The 20,568-nt window shown below is 35.5% G+C and overlaps 1 protein-coding gene across 5 annotated transcripts in view; it reads right to left on the reverse strand.

The window, feature by feature from the left end:
- The window catches only part of LOC110462227 (protein phosphatase 1H-like), a 20,718-nt gene extending 14,893 nt beyond the window's left edge, over positions 1–5,825 (reverse strand). Inside the window, exons 1-3 of one of the 5 annotated variants that reach the window (XM_021516097.1) lie at positions 5,745–5,825; positions 4,340–4,585; positions 1,009–1,177 (exon numbers count right to left, since the gene is read on the reverse strand). In XM_021516097.1, coding sequence (XP_021371772.1) covers positions 1,009–1,177; positions 4,340–4,557 — 387 coding nt within the window. In that variant the 5' untranslated portion in view covers positions 4,558–4,585; positions 5,745–5,825. Of the gene's footprint in view, positions 1–1,008; positions 1,178–4,339; positions 4,604–5,440; positions 5,560–5,744 lie in introns of those variants that run through there. The other 4 variants (XM_021516096.1, XM_021516101.1, XM_021516100.1 and 1 more) reach the window with 4 other exon arrangements.
- Between the last annotated feature and the right edge of the window lie 14,743 nt (positions 5,826–20,568).

Below are 20,568 nucleotides of genomic sequence, written 5' to 3' on the forward strand. Positions count from 1 at the left end.
CACCTGTCAGCGGCTGGATGGGTGCCCCACCTGTCAGTGGCTGGATGGGTGCCCCACCTGTCAGCGGCTGGATGGGTGGCCCACCTGTCAGTGGCTGGATGGGTGCCACACCTGTCAGTGGCTGGATTGGTGCCCACCTGTCAGTGGCTGGATGGGTGCCCACCTGTCAGTGGCTGGATGGCTGCCCACCTGTCAGTGGCTGGATGGGTGCCCACCTGTCAGTGGCTGGATGGGTGACCCACCTGTCAGGGGCTGGATGGGTGCCACACCTGTCAGTGGCTGGATGGGGGCCACACCTGTCAGTGGCTGGATGGGTGCCCACCTGTCAGTGGCTGGATGGCTGCCCACCTGTCAGTGGCTGGATGGGTGCCCACGTGCACGTTTCACTTTTGATCTCCATAGTCATGGTAGCCTTAAGATGCATCAGATCCATTTTTTCGCAAGGAGGCAAATACACCAACATACCACCTCCAGCACACAAGCATATATTACACACAAGGAGGCACATCTTAAAATAACAGTGGCAATTAATTATGCTAAATGGAATAAACTAAACCAAACCAAATCAAAGAATCCTAGCACCAAAATGTGGTGAATTCTGCTTAGAAGTTATTGAGGGAGTATCGTTTGAACCAACAGTTGAATGACAACAGATGACAGAAGAAGGACTAATGATAGATGAAGCATCATCACACAGGCTCACCGTATTTTTTCGTCCCAGGTGAACTAGTAAATAGACCAAGGACATCAGATATCCTAAACTAGGTCACAGGCACTAAAGTCTATAGCAGAACATCAAACTTCTAAATGTTACATGTTTTTAAGACATCACAAAATCGGTTCCAGGCACAGTAAAAAAGAGAAAGGACATAGATATCCTATATACCTGTACATTGACTTTATTTACACTGAAATATTGCTACCAAAAGTCATCATTAAGGATTTGACACATGCAATGCTGGGTAGTACACCTAATGTGTGTACCCCATTAAACAATGCAATGCTCACCGATCCATCACCCACGACTTCTGTCATAGCCATTAGGGGTTGTTTTTGTGCCGAGGCCGTGGCTGTCTGTATTAGTGCCTTTGCTGTCTTGGCGGGTTTATAACCCAAGTAGAATTCTTCTGCTGCTCCCTGATCTTCATTGACAGCACTTTTACCACCATTGATTACCCTGTAAAAATATGAATTGATTACCCTGTAAAAACACAAATTGATTACCCTGTAAAAACACAAATTGATTACCCTGTAAATACATCAACTGATTAGCCTGTAATTACATGAATTGATTTCCCTGTAAAAAAAAAAAAAAATACCTCTTTAAAATCAATTTGTTAAACACTAAAACAGTAAAATAAAAATGATTACCCAATAAAATCATGAATTGATTTCCCTGAAAAACATTGATTAACATGTAAAAACATGAATTGATTACCCATTAAAATCATAAAGTGATTAACCTGTAAAAACATGAATTGATTACACTAAAAAAAATATGTATTATCCTATTAAAAACATAAATTGATTAACCAGTAAAAATATGAAATAAAATCATTAATTGAGTACCCTAAAAACATTAATTGATTACCCTGTAAAAAACAAATTTATTACCCTTTTAAAAAAACAAATTTATTAACCAGTAAAAATATGAATTGATTACCAAATAAAATCATGAATTGCTTACCCTGTAAATACATGAAGGGATTACCCTGTAAAAATATGAAGGGATTACCCTATAAAAACATAAAACAGTATATATTATTATACCAAAAGAGAACAATAACACCAACAGTGAAGATGATCAAGATTGCAGGCCATACATCTTGTCACCTGCTTCAGTAACTCCAAAACCAGGTGTGCTGGCTCTTTGTTTACTTTTCTAGAAAGACTCAAAATAAGGGAAACAAGAGATCCCAAAGGGATCTTGGCGCCCACCATTGTACCATCTTCATTAGTTCTTTGTCAGTTCAATCTTTTCCCTTCTTTTCTCTTATCTGTTTGATCGAGTCATGTTAACAGTAAATTCACCTTGAGGTAACTTTTGATCTAACCTTAATACTGCTGCGTATAAAAGACAACCTTCAAAGTGAATTTGCCATTTCACATATTTACTAGTACAGTACTTAATGTGAAAGAAATAGAATCGATCATTGCAATATGAGAAAGATCTGTTTATTTCTTCCTTCGCGCATTTTGTTTTTATGATCAGTCTCAAAATATAACATGCACAACGAGGGATCAAGGGGAACCTACATATCAAATTTGAGAAAGATCCTTTAAGTTCTTCCTGAGAAATAGCACTAAATGTAATATTATCAAAGATGGCCACCGGTCTTCCATTTTGTTTATCTGATCAGATTCCTGGGAAATAGCACTAACAAACCTTAAATTCACAAGAATTCCAAGGGAGTGGATATGTCGCCTGCTCAGCGCTTTGAGTAAGAAAAGTGTTTTGGCTTGAGTTATCACGTAAACAGAAAAGCCAAAATGCGGAAAGTTGAAACTTGTTAGAAAAACCTATAATATATGTTAAACATTATTGCTTCTAGCTATAGCATTAATGTACAAAATTTGAAAGGAATTGATCAGAAAATAAAAAAGGTTCTTGCATTTACTACATAATGCCCTTATTTGGCAACAAATGAAGTTTGAGTTTGATCCGCCCAAGGAAACTCAAGTTATCACACGAAAACAGATTTTCTATTTATAGTTACAGTGACCTTGACCATTCGCCTTCGTACCTGAAAAGCAATCCCAAGCAAGTACTTTTAGTAAGGAAGCACTGCATGAAGTTTGAGTTTGATCGGCCGAAGGAAACTCAAGTTATTGCACGAAAACAGATTTTCTATTTATAGTAACAGTGACCTTGACCTTTGGACCTAAAAAGCAATCCCAAGCAAGCACTTTTGGTAAGAAAGCACTGCATGAAGTTTGAGTTTGATCGGCTCAAGGAAACTCAAGTTATCGCACGAAAACAGATCGTCTTTTTATAGTAACAGTGACCTTGACCTTTGACCTTTTGACCTGAAAAGCAATCCTCAGCAAGCACTTTTGGTTAGGAAGCACTGCATGAAGTTTGAGTTTGTTCGCCCGAAGGAAACTCAAGTTATCGCACGAAAACAGATTTTCTATTTATAGTAACACTTTAAGTGACCTTGACCTTTGATCTTTGGTCCTGAAAAGCAATCCCAAGCAAGCACTTTTGGTAAGGAAGCACTGCATGAAGTTTGAGTTTGATCGGCTCAAGGAAACTCAAGTTATCGCATGAAAACCTCTGTGCGGACGACGCCGACATAGCAATACCTATGTGTCACCAGCTTTTAGCAGGCGACACAAAAATCAAAGATTTGTTAATCCGATCAGTCTCATAAGAAAACATGCACATTAAACTACTGTACATACCAAGGGGAACCTACGTGTCAAATTGGAGAAAGATCTCTCCACTGTAAAAATCCAAGATGGTTGCATGTCGGCCATTTTCTTGCATGTCGGCCATTTTCTTTTTCTGATCATTCTCAAAATTAAACATGCACAACTACAGACCAAAGGGAACCTAGTCATGTTAAATTTGAGAAATAGCATAACAAACATTCACTGTCAAAATCCAAGATGGCTGCCTGTCAGCCATTTTGTTTATCTGATCAGTCTCAAAAGTATAAACCTGCACAACCAGGGACCAAAGGTAACCTGCATATTAAACTTGAGAAAGATCTCTCTAGCACTTCCTGAGAAACAGCGATCACAAACCTCCACTGTAAAAATCAAAGATGGCTGCCTGTCGTCCATTTTGTTTATCCGATCATTCTCAAAAGTAAACCTGCACAACTACAAACCAAGGGAAACCTACATATAAAATTTGAGAAAGATCCCTCTAGCACTTCCTTAGAAATAGCCATAACAAACCTTCACTGTCAAAATCTAGATGGCTGCCTGTCAGCCATTTTGTTTATCTGATCAGTCTCAAAAGTAAATAGCACAACTAGGGACCAAGGGGAACATACATATAAAATTTGAGAAATATCTCTCCAGCACTTCCTGAGAAATATTGATAACAAGAATTGTTTAAGGACGGACGACAGACAACTGACTGAATTGATTTACCCAATAATTGTGATCATTTCAATCCGATCAGACAACCTGTTTGATATAATTACATGAAGAATAATAACATCTTATAAGTAAAACACATGTCATCTTACTGGGTACAAGTTCATTAGATTGCTTTGATTGTCCTAAAGCAACTATGTGATATTTTTTTTAAATATCAGAAAGTGACCGATAATGAGGCTTTAGCTCAGTAAAATGGCTTTATAGTCTGTAAAGACTGTATACTTACTCAGCATAACCTGCTCGCCTTGGCAGATTCTCACCAACAGTGAGGATAGTTCGAGAACTTGTACTCTTAGCCTCCTGTTGCTGTTTCTGCCCCAGGCAGAGGAAATGTGGTCGCTCATATAGGTACTTCTGTGGTTTTTTCTGCTCAGCAGTATTGTTGCTCTTTGGGACTATCCTACTGACAACACCTCCCACAAACACTTGTACCTTCCCCCACATCTTTTTCACCAAGTCAGCTCATGATCTTCTGTGGTCGTCAAATACGACATAGCAACATGCAAAACAAACAGACTTGTAATAAGTTTACATAAGTTGACTTAGCTGCGGTAACCGTAGCTTCTAGGCCTGATATCTTTTTCTTTTTTTTTAAATGTAATCAGATGGTCCGATAACAATTTAATAAAAATAAAAAATCGGGCCTAGAAGCTACGGTTCCCGCAGCCACTGTTGACTCAGATGGTTTTTTTTAGTATACTTCAAAATATAACCTCAATTGGTTGACAAAAGTCCTAATATATAATAGTCTAGGTATTTATTAATATGTATATATTTGAAATTCATTTATTAATTTAAAAATCCATATATTAATATTAAACAAATCAATACATATCAATCCACTACACATCACTGATTAATATGAAAATTCATTTAATAACACTTTCAAAAATATTCAAATATATAAAACATTTATTAATATTTAAAAAGATATTTCTATTAAAATTAACAAACAAATATATTATTATGAAAATAGTTCTTTTTCATAAGCAATGTGTAAATGTTCAACTTTTAAACCATGGCAGTATAAACACAGGGTCCTGTCAATCATTTACACCTAATACTAAAGTAATGTTACGACATATCCTGCCATGTTTTGATTCTCATGTAAAACTTTAAGCAAACCAATCACAGCACATTGAGTAGGTGATGATATATCAAGCCATTGGCCTATAGTTTGATAAGTACTGCTGTAGGCCTACATATTATCAACAATTTCAAAGGCATGACACAAAAACCAATGTATGATCGATGTGTAGTGTTTTATATAGTATTATATACAGATCATAGAGTTTTGTTTGTCCAACACCTGTGAGTATATCCTTACATTAAAGACAGTTCTTTATAAATTGATTATATGTGCACGTGGACCGCACACCTACAAATTAAACCCTGAACCAAACATAAGGCCTACTTCAGGCTAGTGTGGTCATCAGCAGCTTTACGTACACTTCCTATAGAAAACGGAAGTAAGATGCTTGTCAGTTTTGGTATGCGAAAACTGAGATGCAGAGATATAGCCTACTACGATCAATTTCAGATATTTTGCAAAGTCAATAATGATATCACCAAAGTGAAAGACACCACAAATGTTTACATAGTATTGTATATATACTAAGACGTGATCTCACCTACCGTCTGGCTGTTCTGGTGATATGGAGGGAGGATGAGAGAGTTTAGTACGAGTTAGCTCCCCTACCTTAAGGCATTTGACCCTTGCCCTGACGAGTTGACCTACATGAGTCCAAAAAATAGGTGACATACATAGTATATATATATAAAGCTGATATAAACATGATAAAGTAAAATAAACTAGCCCACGACACAAAGTTCATTTTGTTAAACTATACACTGTTTTCATTTCTTTTAATTGAACCACAAGGAAACTTTACAAAATTACCTAAATTTGAAAATTAAATTAATATTATGCCAAAAAAGTGCAAATTGAGACTTTTATTTTTTTAAACTGTCTACTTTTTTTGTAATCCATAAGTATATAATATTTTGTGTATTCTTTTTACATCAAAATGCGTTTAAAATAATGTCACATACATATCAAAGCTCACGCCCACTCTTCATTTATACACAGTGTATATCATCATTGGCGATGGCATCTTACCGAAAGTTGGTCTAAACCCCTAAAACGTGTTTAATATTACCTTTGAACACCACAGTTTAGTTTCCCAATAAAGCTGTAACAAATCCTCAGATCCCTGTGCTTTGGACATGTTTGTTTCAGTACATATAGTGACGTGTCATAAGGTTTTTTCCCCGTCATTCATTCCCCAGCATTGGATTCTACATGTTAAGTGACCGCTTATAAATAAAATTTTCCTGACTTCGTTTTTCGTCCCATTTTGATGAAATTCTGCTCACAGCTGGATAACTATTCAGTGCTTTATCAATACTATTGATACAAATAAAGTCCATATTGCTGAGCTGTTACTTCGATCTCCCCTCTGCATAAAAGTTACTTGACGTCACGTACTCCCACACTCACAAAATAAAACTTACCACAGGAAATGTTTTGGCCATTATCATTGGTAAAGTTATAGGAAACCAGGGACGTATATACTGTCCCTGTAGGAAACGGATATTAATATAAATATCACTAACAGCGGAGCTGGATAATGTTCTGCTTGTGTGCGGAATTGCATATAAAATGGAATGAAAAACGAATTTTAAGTCAATGAAAGTTATTGGGATATAAAGTAAAATAGCATAAAACCAAACATAACGTGAAAGACGTCATAATTGTTTATAGAATATATTTAATTTCAAATAAATATTCATTTTATAATTTGAAACATAATACCACAATTTTGTTTATTGTTGAAGAAAACAAAAAACGAAGGAAACATGTTACATTTGATGCTGGAAAATGGAAGTTATTGATTTAGAAATTAAAGCTAGCTCCCATTTCTGGACTTTATTTTATGGGACTAAACTTGAGGTGACCGTTAATCGAGGATAATCCGTTAATGCCCCCCTGGTCAGTAATCCACACTAATCCCGTTAATCTATACGGTGACTGAAATAAACCCTAAGCTCATTAGACATGTGTACACCCCACCTAGGGCTGGACGTGACTTGACACGTGCTCTAATTAATAGCCCCCACTTACGTTAATAGACCGGACAGTAGTTTTAACTATAGCCACAAATGCAAATCAATTCATATTATGAAATAGTCGGACAAAGGGCATTTTCTCGAACAAATTAGTGTGGACATCAGGTCCCAAAAAGCTTTAAAAAACGAAAGTGTCTACCCTATTGTTATTTCATTTTTTTCACAAACATTTAACACCGATATGCCGATAAAGAGGTATTCCTAGATAAACCTACAATATCTATAGATATACCAAAATAAGCTTAATATCTTGAAATATTTCCTTAAATGAAATTAAATAATAGAGGCACATTTAGTATACCCAATCAAGACAAATTAATTTGCAAATTTACTTATTTTCTAAGGAAGTATAGTTACAGTGTTTTTCATTCAATATATGTTCTGATGTCATTTGGTCAAATAAACGAAATAAATACTGAATAGTTCTATAACATTACCGCTGTCCGTTAGGCATCTTACTTAATACTCGTGAATTGGATGATGATCAAAAGCTATTCAGCAACCCCTATACTCTCTCATTGTCTGTTTGTAAGATAGGAAACACGAACTTGAGCACGATGGCGATTGATGTTTTAAAAAGAGTTAAGGAATACTTTTTTTGATTATTTTTTATTTTGTTTTTAAATCTCTCCAAAATTACATCCAATCATTGTGAGTGTCGGTGTAAGATTTTTACAAAAACAGATATTTGATGTTTTGACCAAAATAGTTTGTTGTACATTTTTTAGCTGGATATTTAGTATTAACTTTTCAGTAAAGGTTTGTGAAAGTAGCTTCTGGTTATTTCCCATTTATTTAACTTTTCTTTTAATCTTCATCGATTTTTTTTCCCATTGAAGTATCACCATTGCAAACTTTGAAATGTGTCTTTTCGGGTATATAAAGGTTGATTTCCTAGTTTAAAATCAAGCTAGGATTAATTGGGACACTCTGGGCTATGGTAGTTGATCTTCACTTTGATGTAAGACTTATAGGTCATTGTGGAGAATTTGTACCACTTGTACTGTCAAGCCTATACACCGCCCAACTTTACCATCTCTATCCCTAATTCCACCAAATCACTGCGGGATATCTAACGAAAACCTTGACATTGGGGAGATGATGGTTTCAATCTATTTTTAAATATGTGTGGTTTTACACGCCATTCGTATTCCTATCGTTTTCTCCACCAGTTAAAATATCAAAACAAACCAACAATATTAAAATAAAAAGCAGACAACACAAAATTTACAGAACATGGACTTGCCATGTTAATGTTAAAATTAAAGCTAGCAATGCATGAGTTTCGATTACGGAGAGTTGTTGAAAGTGTAATAAGAAATTTTGGTAGGGAAACAGTGAATTTATTGATGTGCAAAATACAAAAAAAAAGAAAATGGGAAACTTTCATATCAAATTTTACTCTTTTTTTATAACCATTATGTAAATAAAGCAATTTTTAGATCATTAATTGATTGACGTTAAATCTAGAGCGAAAATGAACAAAATACAATGACTTATGATATTAAAAAATAGTGCATGTCATTCGATTTTGAAATGCCCGATTATGCGAACCTTTTGGAGGAAAAACCCAGTTCTTTCATAAGTTTACACCAGTATGTCGGTATTTGAGTACATGCCCCGATTTTATGGTTGGCTGACACATACTACGCACGTATTTCCTTGCCGCATTAGTGAGGTGTCGATTTCCCCGAGGTTCTATGTCAGGTAGTCGGAGTACACAGTGTTAAATGTCAACTGTGCACAACGCCTACGCAACACATTGTGGGTTACTCTCAGTAGTTACGGGCGCTCTCAGCAGTCACGGACACTCTCAGCAGTCACGTACAATCGACGTAGCATACACTCAACATACATAGATGCGCGCGCATGATGATACAGTACAAGCATGCAATATCATGATACTCTCATGCAACAACAAAAGCTAATAGATATAATTAACAGACGAAGTATCGTAACATTCGAACCTATGACATTCTACATACTTATCATTTGCACGAGAGGCCATGAAATAAAGGCGAATATGTCCATCTCTGATATAGCTTTAGAATTAAACCGTGTTATTTTGCTCGTACAATTTCCTGAAGTGATATGGCTGATATCAAATTAGAAATTGTCAATTTACGTCTTGAAATAATTTTGTAATTCAATAGGCTGCATACTATTTCAATGATGTTTACACAACAGCCTTATTTATCTAATTTAACACCACATTTTTGTATGTAATTATATCTCTTAAAATATCAAAATGCATTTGCTTACAAAAAAATAAATTAAAAAAAACACCCATGTATATGTAGATATTATGACCTACCTGGCACGTGGTTCGTGGTCATTCCTAGGTACTGTTCAGTCCCGTCGTCGCTACCCAATGTACGTACCCGGACTACGGCCAGGCTTTATACCCCCAGTGACCAGCAGTATTGGACAAGTTACATCTCGTGGGTCAAGCCGCTCGCTCGACATATATTTCATTATTTAAGAAGTTAAGTTTTTGTTATATGCCGACTGGTATAAACTCGTACATAGGGGTTAGTCGGCTTACAAGTTAAATAATTGGCCCCCTCCGACGTTCAGACTTATCGGGATTAAAGACTTCATCAAGTCTCCTACACTTAACGTACACCTTTCTGTGACAAGAAGTTACTTGAAAGATATTGTATAATTACAGGATCAAGACTTTGTATATTTCATTGTAAAACTAGCTGATTTTTTTCGGTTTCTAAATTCTCTCCTTTCAGTCAAACGAAAGAATGTATTTCATGTCCAGCTATGATTGAATGAGTTATTTACAAATATAACTGTTGTGAAACCCTCGGGCTCTTGCCTTCGTACGATTCCTTTATGTTAAAAATCAAAATCAACATATATTTCCATAGTAAAGATTATATAAGAGCGCTTTTGCGATTCAGATATTTACAAGTGTCCGAACTATATTTTTCTTGCAATTTGTTTCTAACATAAAATGTATCTGCTTGTGATCTACGTCATGTATAAAAATTAAAACATTATTGGGATGTTGCTTTGCCCGAAATCTACAGTATGTGTATATATGTAAAACATGTTTCATAGCTCTCCTTGTTCTATTACTGAAGAGATGTGAAAAAGCGAAAGGCCTTGATAAAGAAGCAGATGGCTCCGAAAATTTGACAATTTGTTTGTCCGCACTGCGGCTATTACTCCTTGGCTTACATTTAGCCATAGTCTGAATTGTCGGAATGAGGATGATACACATGTATTTCAGTTTGAATCACATTTATTGCATATTATGATTGGATTGGAATTTTTTTTATTCACAACTTAGAAACGTCCTCCTCTGAAATTGTAAGGCATGATTGTGCGTGATAGTACCGAATCATCCTGCCCCTATGTCTCTTGTTCACTGAAATGCTGAGTAAAGCACGTGCATGTATTGTGTCACACATTGATACAAAAGTCAATATATTTAGTGTAGGGTTGGACACTTGCCTGCTTTGTGTAATAGTAGAATTTTCACAGTTTAGTATCTTGAAAAAAAGGTATTGAAGCTTTCAAATTCAAGGAAATGTTTGTTCTTTCTCGTAGATTAAGTAGTCTATCAGATACTGTACTTATATTATATTTCATTACTTTAGCATTGGTCGATATAATTTTGTGTCGATTCCCAAAATATCTACTAATTTCAATTTAAAGTCTGTTAACCGATGTTCGCAGTCTTGCAGAAAGATGGAATGTGATTTTTATAGTCAAATTATTTCTCCGGCAGGACTGGTGATATTTGATTTTAGAATATATCTCTAGTTTTCAGAAGTTCTATAGCTGAATGAGGTAAGTGTAGTAGCACATCAATTGTCCAAATATGGCTTCATGGTATTTTCTTCATAAAGAGACAAAGATACACAGCTACAGTATGGAAATATATAGCATAATTTTTAATTCATATTTTTTTTGATTATTTTCGAAAAAAATAAATATCATCGGACAAATTATGAAGAGCTTCCAAATGAAACTGACAATACTGGTCTCCCACGTGGTCTGAGTCTGGGTCTATATCCGATTACTCTCTGCGGGGGTAAGATTAGGGATTAGAACACTTACTGATTTCTCTCTTTCACTGATTTATATAATAATACAAAGTCGGTACAAATCCCTCGTCCGTTTTCTTAACAATCCCGACACTATACGAGAAGTATTGTTATTAGGAGCGTGCGTTATAGATCGTAACTACAGAGAGATATATGTTAGATACATGCATATAAATGTATCAAATAGTTCCCATTTCCATCACAAGCCTTTCAGATATAATGGGGATGTCATGTTTTCAGTAATTGCATCTTATTATATAATTTTAGTCTTGTGAGTGTTGTCATAAGGATATACACAGACTATATGCTAGCCCATCACAGGTACCTGGACATTTGTTACAGTTATATTTGGACCTAAACTAAGGTATTCAGAGTAATTTGACACGTTTTAGGGGTTTATATCAACTTTCGGTAAAAATGCTCGTATATATCATCATTGGGGGTTGCATTTTTACCAAGAGTTGATCTAAAACGTATACAATACTCTGAACACCTTAGTCTCGGTCCAAATATAGCTATAACAAACGCTCAGGTCCCTGTGATGGCCATCTCCTCACCAGGGTTCCGCTAACTGTTGGGACATTAATTTGGACATGACACCTAAAAATATATGAATTGATTAACATATCATGCATTTTCTAACGGGAAATAAGGCAGCGTATAAAGCAGTCTGACTTTGCGCTTTGCGAGGTTATAATGCGTTTTTATATAAGCTAGGCGTTCAGTAAATATGCTCTAGTGATTTTATCAGGATATTATATCTTTAAGTATATTTGTGTCCAAGTTTTGAACAGATTGAACAAAACCGAGTTTGCACCAATTAACAAAATGCTTTTCAGTGGAAAATATGTACATATAATTTCTCAGCTTGACCTCAGTATAGTGATCTGTCTTCTCATCAGCCTTTTACGAAAGATTTAAAAGTGTGTCTGGTTTGGTTTTTTATTTAGCGAAAATATTTAGACATGTATATACCTATGTTGAAAATGCCGCAGTCACAGGAGCCTGGGTTATTGTCCACGACCGTACTGCATTTTCAGCTGTTTTCCATCTATTCTGAAAGTTCACACACTGTCATTCTGTCAGATGTTTGAGCGCAAAAGCTAAAGGTTTGTGAACTATTATAAAATACGTCAAAAAACAGAAATTGTACATACTCTGTCATTGTCATATTGTTGTGTAGGTTTATGTTTAAATGTAAAATACTATATACATACACATTTATGCACGTAAAACAAAGGATGAGTGTCCTTTTTTGGGCCCCGGTATATTCGGATTTTTCACCTCCATATATTGTTCAAAGATGTCTTATTCCGTCATTGCGTATTGCAGAGTTATCTTCTCTTGTGAGCAGCTATTTATGTTTGTGTGAGAAAATTACGTCGTTTTCTCTAAAATTGATGACGTTACTCTCACAAACAAATGACGTAAAAATCAATACCTGCTCACAAGAGCAGATAACTCTGCAATACGAAAGGACGGAATTGTATGACATGCGGAAAAACTAAGGTAAAACTTTGACCGAAAGTGGGTTTCTGGGGGTACCAAAAGGGGAAGGATAAATCACAAATATAGCTTGCTGTTTTCTAAATGAGCTTAAAAACCAAAATAATACAATTTCTGTTTTTGAAAACATGTATAAAGTAGACGAGCATATGTTACAGAATGAAAAATGACAGAAATTCAATCGCCACTTAAAGATTGTTTAAATGAAACGAAGGATTAAGTCAGGGTGTTCTTTTCGGTCATTTTCAATTGAAAAGTAATTTGTTTTCTCACTCATTTCTTATATTGTGTTAATATTTTGACTTGAAATTTACAACTTTACTCATTTAAGTAGACTTACATAAATTGCATATTTACTACATACTTTCCTTTTGTTTTATACCGAGTTATGGTTTCCGGACACATCTCAAACTTGGCTATTTCAAATATCTCTCAATCTTAAGTGAATTAAAAGGTGCAGGACACCCTTTATATGCTATAAGTATAAGATATTTATAGTTAATATTGTATATTATATATATCATATGATATGTGCTCAGCACCTGTGGCTGAAGTGAGTCCCAGGTCCTGTGATGTTTTCTTACTTATCAAAGTTAATTTAAAATATGACATTTGTCACCATACTTACAGTAAAATGATTGGTTTAATATATGAAGATTGATTTGCTGGTAATCTTAAGTCTCCTAGCCTCAAGGAAAGTATCTGCTTTAGTCGTTAAAGTTAACCGATTTCATTGTTTTATCAAATGTTCTGCCTATTTCCGATGTTTATCCGCTGATTGTACATAAAAGGCCTTTGGGGATAAGCATGCAACCTGGCATAGATATTAGTTATATGATGATATTTAATTTGTGAAAGTAACATACTTATCCCACAATACTTTTTTTTTACTTAAAAACACATTTGCCTGTGATTTGGAGTCCTTGTCTAACACCAAATGTTTCCTGATAATACTAGTCTATATGAATGTATGTAGATTAAACAGGCTCAGTAGAGTGTAGAGAGTATAAGTAAGAGAGGCGTTTGACATGCCACACTGACCAAAAGTCAGATAGTTTATGCTTAAAAAACGCAAAGAGAGACGAAGTTGTTCGTTCAAGTTAATGCTTGCAATTAACAGTTAATCCTTTTGTTGATTTCATACGGTTTATTTGTTACATACGATGGCATGTTTAACGTAATGTAACAAAAAGGGAAGAAACGTAATTAAAAAATAATATGAGTAGCAGCTAGCATTTAACAAATAAACCGTATGAAATCAACAAAAGGATTAACTGTGAATTGCAAGCATTAACTTGAACGAACAACTCTCTTCGCGTTTTTGAAGCATAAACTATCTGACTTTTGGTGAGTGTAGTATGTCAAACGCCCTTTACTTCTATAGCCTGTTTAATCTACATACATTCATATAGACTAGTATGGTCAGGAAATATTTAGTGTTAGGCAAGGAGATGCACTTTGATCCTTGTACACCAAATCACAAGAAAATGTGTTTTTAAGTAAAAAAGCATTGTGGGATAAGTATGAAACGTTCACAAATTAAATATCATCATATTACTAATATCTGAAGATAACAAGATTCAAGTACTAGAAATAAACAAAGGACAATAACTTCTGCAAAAATAGTCGAATCAAATTGTTCAACCTCATTGTAAAATATGAGCATACACCTGAAGACTGGAAAAAAGGAACAATTTTTACTTTGTACAAGGGCAATGGAAAACCCAAAGACGACCCAAACAGTTATAGGGCTATAACTCTTATACCAGTCTTTTTTAAAATATTCGAGTCAATTTTGTCTCTCAGAATGGATTTTTTTACTAGATTCAGAAATGTTTCCAAACAGACAGCAATCGGCTTATATGAAAAATGTATGTAGTCTATACACTTCCTTAAATTTACAGGAATGTGTGAGATACAATCTAGAAAATGACTCTGATTCTTTCGTTGCATTTTTAGATAGCAAGAAAGCTTTTGGTACTGTTTGGCACGAAGGGTTACTTCTCAAACTGTACAAAATAGGATTTAAGGGCAAAATTCTGACTATACTAAAAAATATGTATACCGGTTTAGTAAGTCATGTCGCCTTTAAGGGTCACCAGTCATCACCTGTCCTCATGAAGAGAGGGATCTTACAAGGGGGGTCATTATCTGCAAAAATGTACCTGGTTTTTATTAACGATTTACTAAATGATGTCGAATCGTCAGGTAAAGGAGCTTTTGTTATTGATACCAGGGTTAATATCCCCACACAAGCAGATGACATATGTTTGATCAGTAACACAAGTATTGGTTTACAAGATATGGTTACAATTTGCAAAAACTATAGTCGTAAATGGAGATTTTCATTCTCTGTTGGTTTAAGTTAAATAGTTGTTTTTACAAAAGGCAGAAGACAAGTCTTGGTAAAAGATGTGAATTTATATGGTAAAGCATTACCAGTTGTTGACAACATTACGCACGTCGGTGTTGTTTTGAATTTTAAATTATGTACATCGGACAGAACCGAGTCTGCATGCAAGAAACTAAAAAGTGGAACCATGGCTCTTATTCGATCTGGTGCTCATCCTAGGACTCTTAATCCTTTAACAGTTGCAAAGCTGATTAAGGCTAAAGTTTTCCCGTCTGCCCTGTACGGGTGTGAACTATGGCAACTGTCTAGAACTGAACTAATCAAATTAGAGCGCGCTCAAAATTTTATCGTAAAATCCATTCAAGGGTTAAACATTAGAAGAACTGATATGACCAACTCCTTAATTGGATAGACCTCCATAGAAGGTTACATTGATATAAGAAAACTTTTATTTCTCGGTCGTCTTTGTAGACTGGACAGTAAATACTTAACTCATGCTATATTTCTCAAACGCCTATTCATGCATATTTTGAAGGAGTCCTGTCAAACTGGTTTTATTCCTGATATTGTGGGAATACTTCGCAAGTATGATTTGTTTAATTATCTGTTGCAGTATATTTCAGATACAGTTTTTCCAAGTAGTTCATCATGGAAGTCGATTGCCTATAAAGCAGTTTATAATTGGGAAGAATTAATGATGTACGATAGAATGAACAACGATTCAGATTTCACAAGATTTTTGCTCATTCATGATGTAATTTCTCCACTTATTTATGGACAGTAGCATTAAAATTCCCTCAACATCTAAGCAAGATAAGCAATATAGTTTGATTATGTGCTAATTTAAGATCAACAAATATTATTGAATTATGCCATTTTTGTGGTATTTTACATAATGACTGTTAACACATATAGTACTCCATTGTACAAAAACTGAAAGTCTTAGAGACGATCTATGGTGTCTTATAAGTACGGCTTTTGATATGGAACTTGGCCTGTTCTTATACTCTTTGTCTGATTATGATTTAATTCGTGTATTACTTGGGGGTAGCCTTCCCCACATATTAAGCTCATCTGATTGTGTAACATTTTTACTGCATAATGCTATTTTTATTGACAAAATGTTGCTGTTGTATCAGCGTTAATAATGAAATAACACGTACAAATGTACGTACGATAGCAATGTCTACCTAATTACTATTTTTTCTCTTATTTTGTGAGTGTTTATGTGTGGGTAAGCCTGAGAGGACCTTGTTGGTAGGGCTTTCCCCAACCCTTGGGAACCTCAGGATTCCCAGGCATTCTAATTATTTTGTATGATTTGCTGTTAACGAGGCCATTCTTTCTGTATTTACTAAACTAATTCAAGATTCATAAACTCCTCTCTTCATCTCTGTAGTTAACTGATGTATTTATGTGCATTTAAGTATCAATTAACAATATTTTATTTGTATTTTGACTACACTGTATATTTTTGTAACTCTCCAATTTGGAGGAAATAAAGAAATTTTAATAATAACGATTTCCAAGTTTCAAAGAAATCGATCGAAAAAATTAGGAGGAAATCTCCGGAGAAAAATCATATACTGAAATAAACAAAGGGCAATAACTTTTGCAAAAATAATCGAATAACAATTCTTTTCGTGCAAACATAACAACATATCATGATAATGAAGCCTAATAAGCAGTGGCGGACCCAGGGATGTTGCCCTAGTTACCCGGGCAACACCCTTTTTTCTGTGTCCAAAAATAATCTGGACTTACGTTTTTGAAGATTTTCCTCTTTTTCATGTGGGATTTTCTTCTAATATCAACCATCCTGTGAACTATGATTATCTATATATGCCTAAGGGTGCAGTTGCCCAAACAAAGAATCCACTACTATACTTATACTCTAAACAATAGGGGATTAATCCTCTTTTGTTTATATATTAGTAGGGTCAGTGGTGATCATGAAGGCTCAACGGACTGTCTATAGTTCTAATGTCACGGTGTGGTGATCACCCTGTCCGCTGAGAAAGGATAAAACCATCTGTTGGAATTAGGTATATATGTTAATTGTTATTCATGTTCAAAGGTTGAGTCCATTTCATGATAAATAAACCTGTATTTTCACCCGTGGTTTCATGTACACATGATCACCAGGAGTGATTTATTATACCTGTTAAAAATGTAAATTTCAAAAACTTCAAAGACAATAAAGTATCCACCTTAGCATCACGTTATCAGGCGAATAATAACCAATGTTAGCATACAAGTCTGGCATGTATATATATATCCTATTTAACAGGTGTTGCCCTTGTACATATGCATGCATACAAATTCACAATAAAAGACAGTCAAATCATAATTCATATTTACAGGGACAGTATATACGTCCCTGATATTTATGACAAAATAAATCAATATTTAATTGCCAAAATGCTCGCCTAAACCACATGCACATAAAAGGCACGACACAAACATCAACATTTTAACCAAAAACCTACATTTTTACCATTGTTTCAGAGAATTTGTTAACACTCGCTACGCTCGGCCATCATGAAATATAAATACTTTATGTTATAAAATAACATCTGGAATAATACCGCAAACTCAGAATCTGTTTGACAATGGAAATAATGTCCGATAAATTCTAGCTTTCTACGCTTGGCAGTGCTTGAACAAGTTTATCTGCTCTGCTTGGCAGGGAAATTATAATTGTCACAATCTCAGAAATAATGAAGTTCTATATATTGTTTTGTGCCAGAAAGTAGTATACATATACAACCGACATGACAATTATAATTTATTAGGTTTTTTGAGTCTTTTTCTGAGTTTAAAATTTTGGGCAATACCCAAAATTAATTCCTGGTTTCCCCTCCTGACAAGTTTCAAAGAAATCGATCAAAAAATGAAGGAGGAGATCTCCGGACAAAAAACTCAAATACTGGAAATAAACAAAGGGCAATAACTTTGTCAAATCAAATTTCGTTTAAGGGAAACACAAGGTAATATCATGATTATAATGTATACAGTACTAAGTTTCAAATAGATCGGTCGAAAAATGTATTAGGTGATTGCTGAATAAACAAAAGTTTACGCCGGCCGCATACCATAATACTCCCGTCAAATTTGACGGAAGTATAAAAAGTCAAATGCAAACATTTGAAAAGGTATGTATATGGCTTGATGTCTCTCAAAAACTCATCAAAATCATGGACACAGCATGAGAACGGTTTCATGTATAAGGACCCTGACGGATGTGGATATAGATCTAGAACTTGTGTTTTACCATCTAGTTTGCCTGTTCATTATCTCGTTAATTGTTTTATTCATTTCGTGAAATAGAAGCATGAATCTAGGAACTAATAAAAGAAATTACAAGCGATGATTGTCCCTTCAAATTTCTCTATAAGCCGTCTCGTCATCAAACGTGTCCTGTGTGTATCCTTGATCCCAGGGATTAAAGAGTTTGTTAGCTATATTTCGAACTAAACTAAATTGCTAAGAGTAATTTAACGTGTTTTAGGGGTTTGGATTAACTTTCGGTAAAAGTGCTACGAATGAAGTCCAATGAGCCTGTGACGCTCATCTGTTTTTCAATCAAACACAACTCACATATATCTGGTTTCCAATATAACTAATATATACCTCATGGGTCGTAACCTACTCGTGAAACATTAAAAGCTGGTTATGGAATTCATTTGAACACACTTGAGGGTTATACCAGCAAGATATAGGCCAAACCTTTTGACACTTAGAACAATTCGTTTGACGAATATTTGACCTCGTGACCTTCAAAGTTGGTCATTGTAATTTAACAAGATTGATAGCCTTTTTTTCAGCCAAATAAAAACATAATTTCCTACGGATTTATAGAAAACCAATCCAGCATTTTACACATTTGACACCAATGACATTGAGAGTGATGAAGGTCATTCATTTAAACAAACATATCGTCCTTCATCTTGGTATGGTACAGGCCAAAGTTCATGAACATTGGCATATTGATTATTCTGCAGAAGTCATTGATGTTAATGATTTTTCGACTTACATGTACTTCGTTTAAAACTTGACCAATGTCATTTATTTGCACAATCCTGGTAGCCCTTCAAACCAAGATGCAAGATGACCAATATTTCCTTGGTAGAAGTGTTTATACACAGAACAAGTAACAGCTCACCAGTAACAACAAGTAATAGGAACAGGAGGTAACTCTGCCTTAGTATTGTACAGACAGATAAAACAAGTAACACATTAGTAACAAGTAATAAGAACAGGAGGTAACTCTGCCTTAGTATTGTACAGACAGATGGAACAAGTAACACATTAGTAACAACAGATAGGAACAGGAGGTAACTCTGCCTTAGTATTGTACAGACAGATAGAACAAGTAACACATTAGTAACAACAGATAGGGACAGGAGGTAACACTTATTAGCAGTACATGCGTAGGCAGATAGACAGAAACAACACATAAATAACAACAGATAGGGACAGGAGGTAACACTTATTAGCAATACATGAGTAGGCATATAGACAGAAACAACACATAAGTAACAGCAGATGCGTGTAGGCTGTAGCACTGCCTTATAAGTACATATTTTAGCAGAAAGACCAGTGTAGGGGAACTGGACTGGGGCGATCGTCGGTGACCAGGTAGTTCAGTTAGTAGAACGTCTGTCTAGAGTTTGGAGAGTCCTGGGTTCGAACCTCAGTCTGGCCGTTGCTTTTTACCTGTTACATAAGTAACAGCAGATAGTGGTTTAGGAGATAAAACTTCCTTTGTTACATTTGTAACCCTGGTAAATACTAGCTGCAATATACCGCTCGGCTATAGAGAACTTCTCTTTAGCTCGATCGGTTGAGCGTAAGACTAGTAAGCCAGAGGTCCCGGGTTCGACTCCTAGCGGAGGCATTGAAAAAATAATGACCTCTGTTACATTGGCGCTCACGTAGGGACCCGGGTGAATTGACAAAATACTCAGCGCTAGCTATACTTGCGAAGGAATGGCTATGACCGTGACCCCTGGAAGCTCGAGGACGAGTTCTTCCCTGGAGGGGGAGTATGTAACCCTGGTAAATACTAGCTGCAATATACCGCTCGGCTATAGAGAACTTCTCTTTAGCTCGATCGGTTGAGCGTAAGACTAGTAAGCCAGAGGTCCCGGGTTCGACTCCTAGCGGAGGCATTGAAAAAATAATGACCTCTGTTACACATTATTAGCAACAGATTGGAGCCATGATGTAACACTTGAGGTAGCACTGCATATGTAGTATCCGTGTAGGCAGACAGAACAAGTTACACTCTAGTAACAACAGAATAGGGACATGATGTAACACTGGAGGAAGCACTGCATATGTAGTATCCTGTAGGCAGACAGAACAAGTTACACTCTAGTAACAACAGAATAGGGACAT

The sequence above is a fragment of the Mizuhopecten yessoensis genome, unplaced genomic scaffold (genome assembly GCF_002113885.1).
Source record: "Mizuhopecten yessoensis strain PY_sf001 unplaced genomic scaffold, ASM211388v2 scaffold10765, whole genome shotgun sequence".
NCBI classification, from domain to species: domain Eukaryota; kingdom Metazoa; phylum Mollusca; class Bivalvia; order Pectinida; family Pectinidae; genus Mizuhopecten; species Mizuhopecten yessoensis.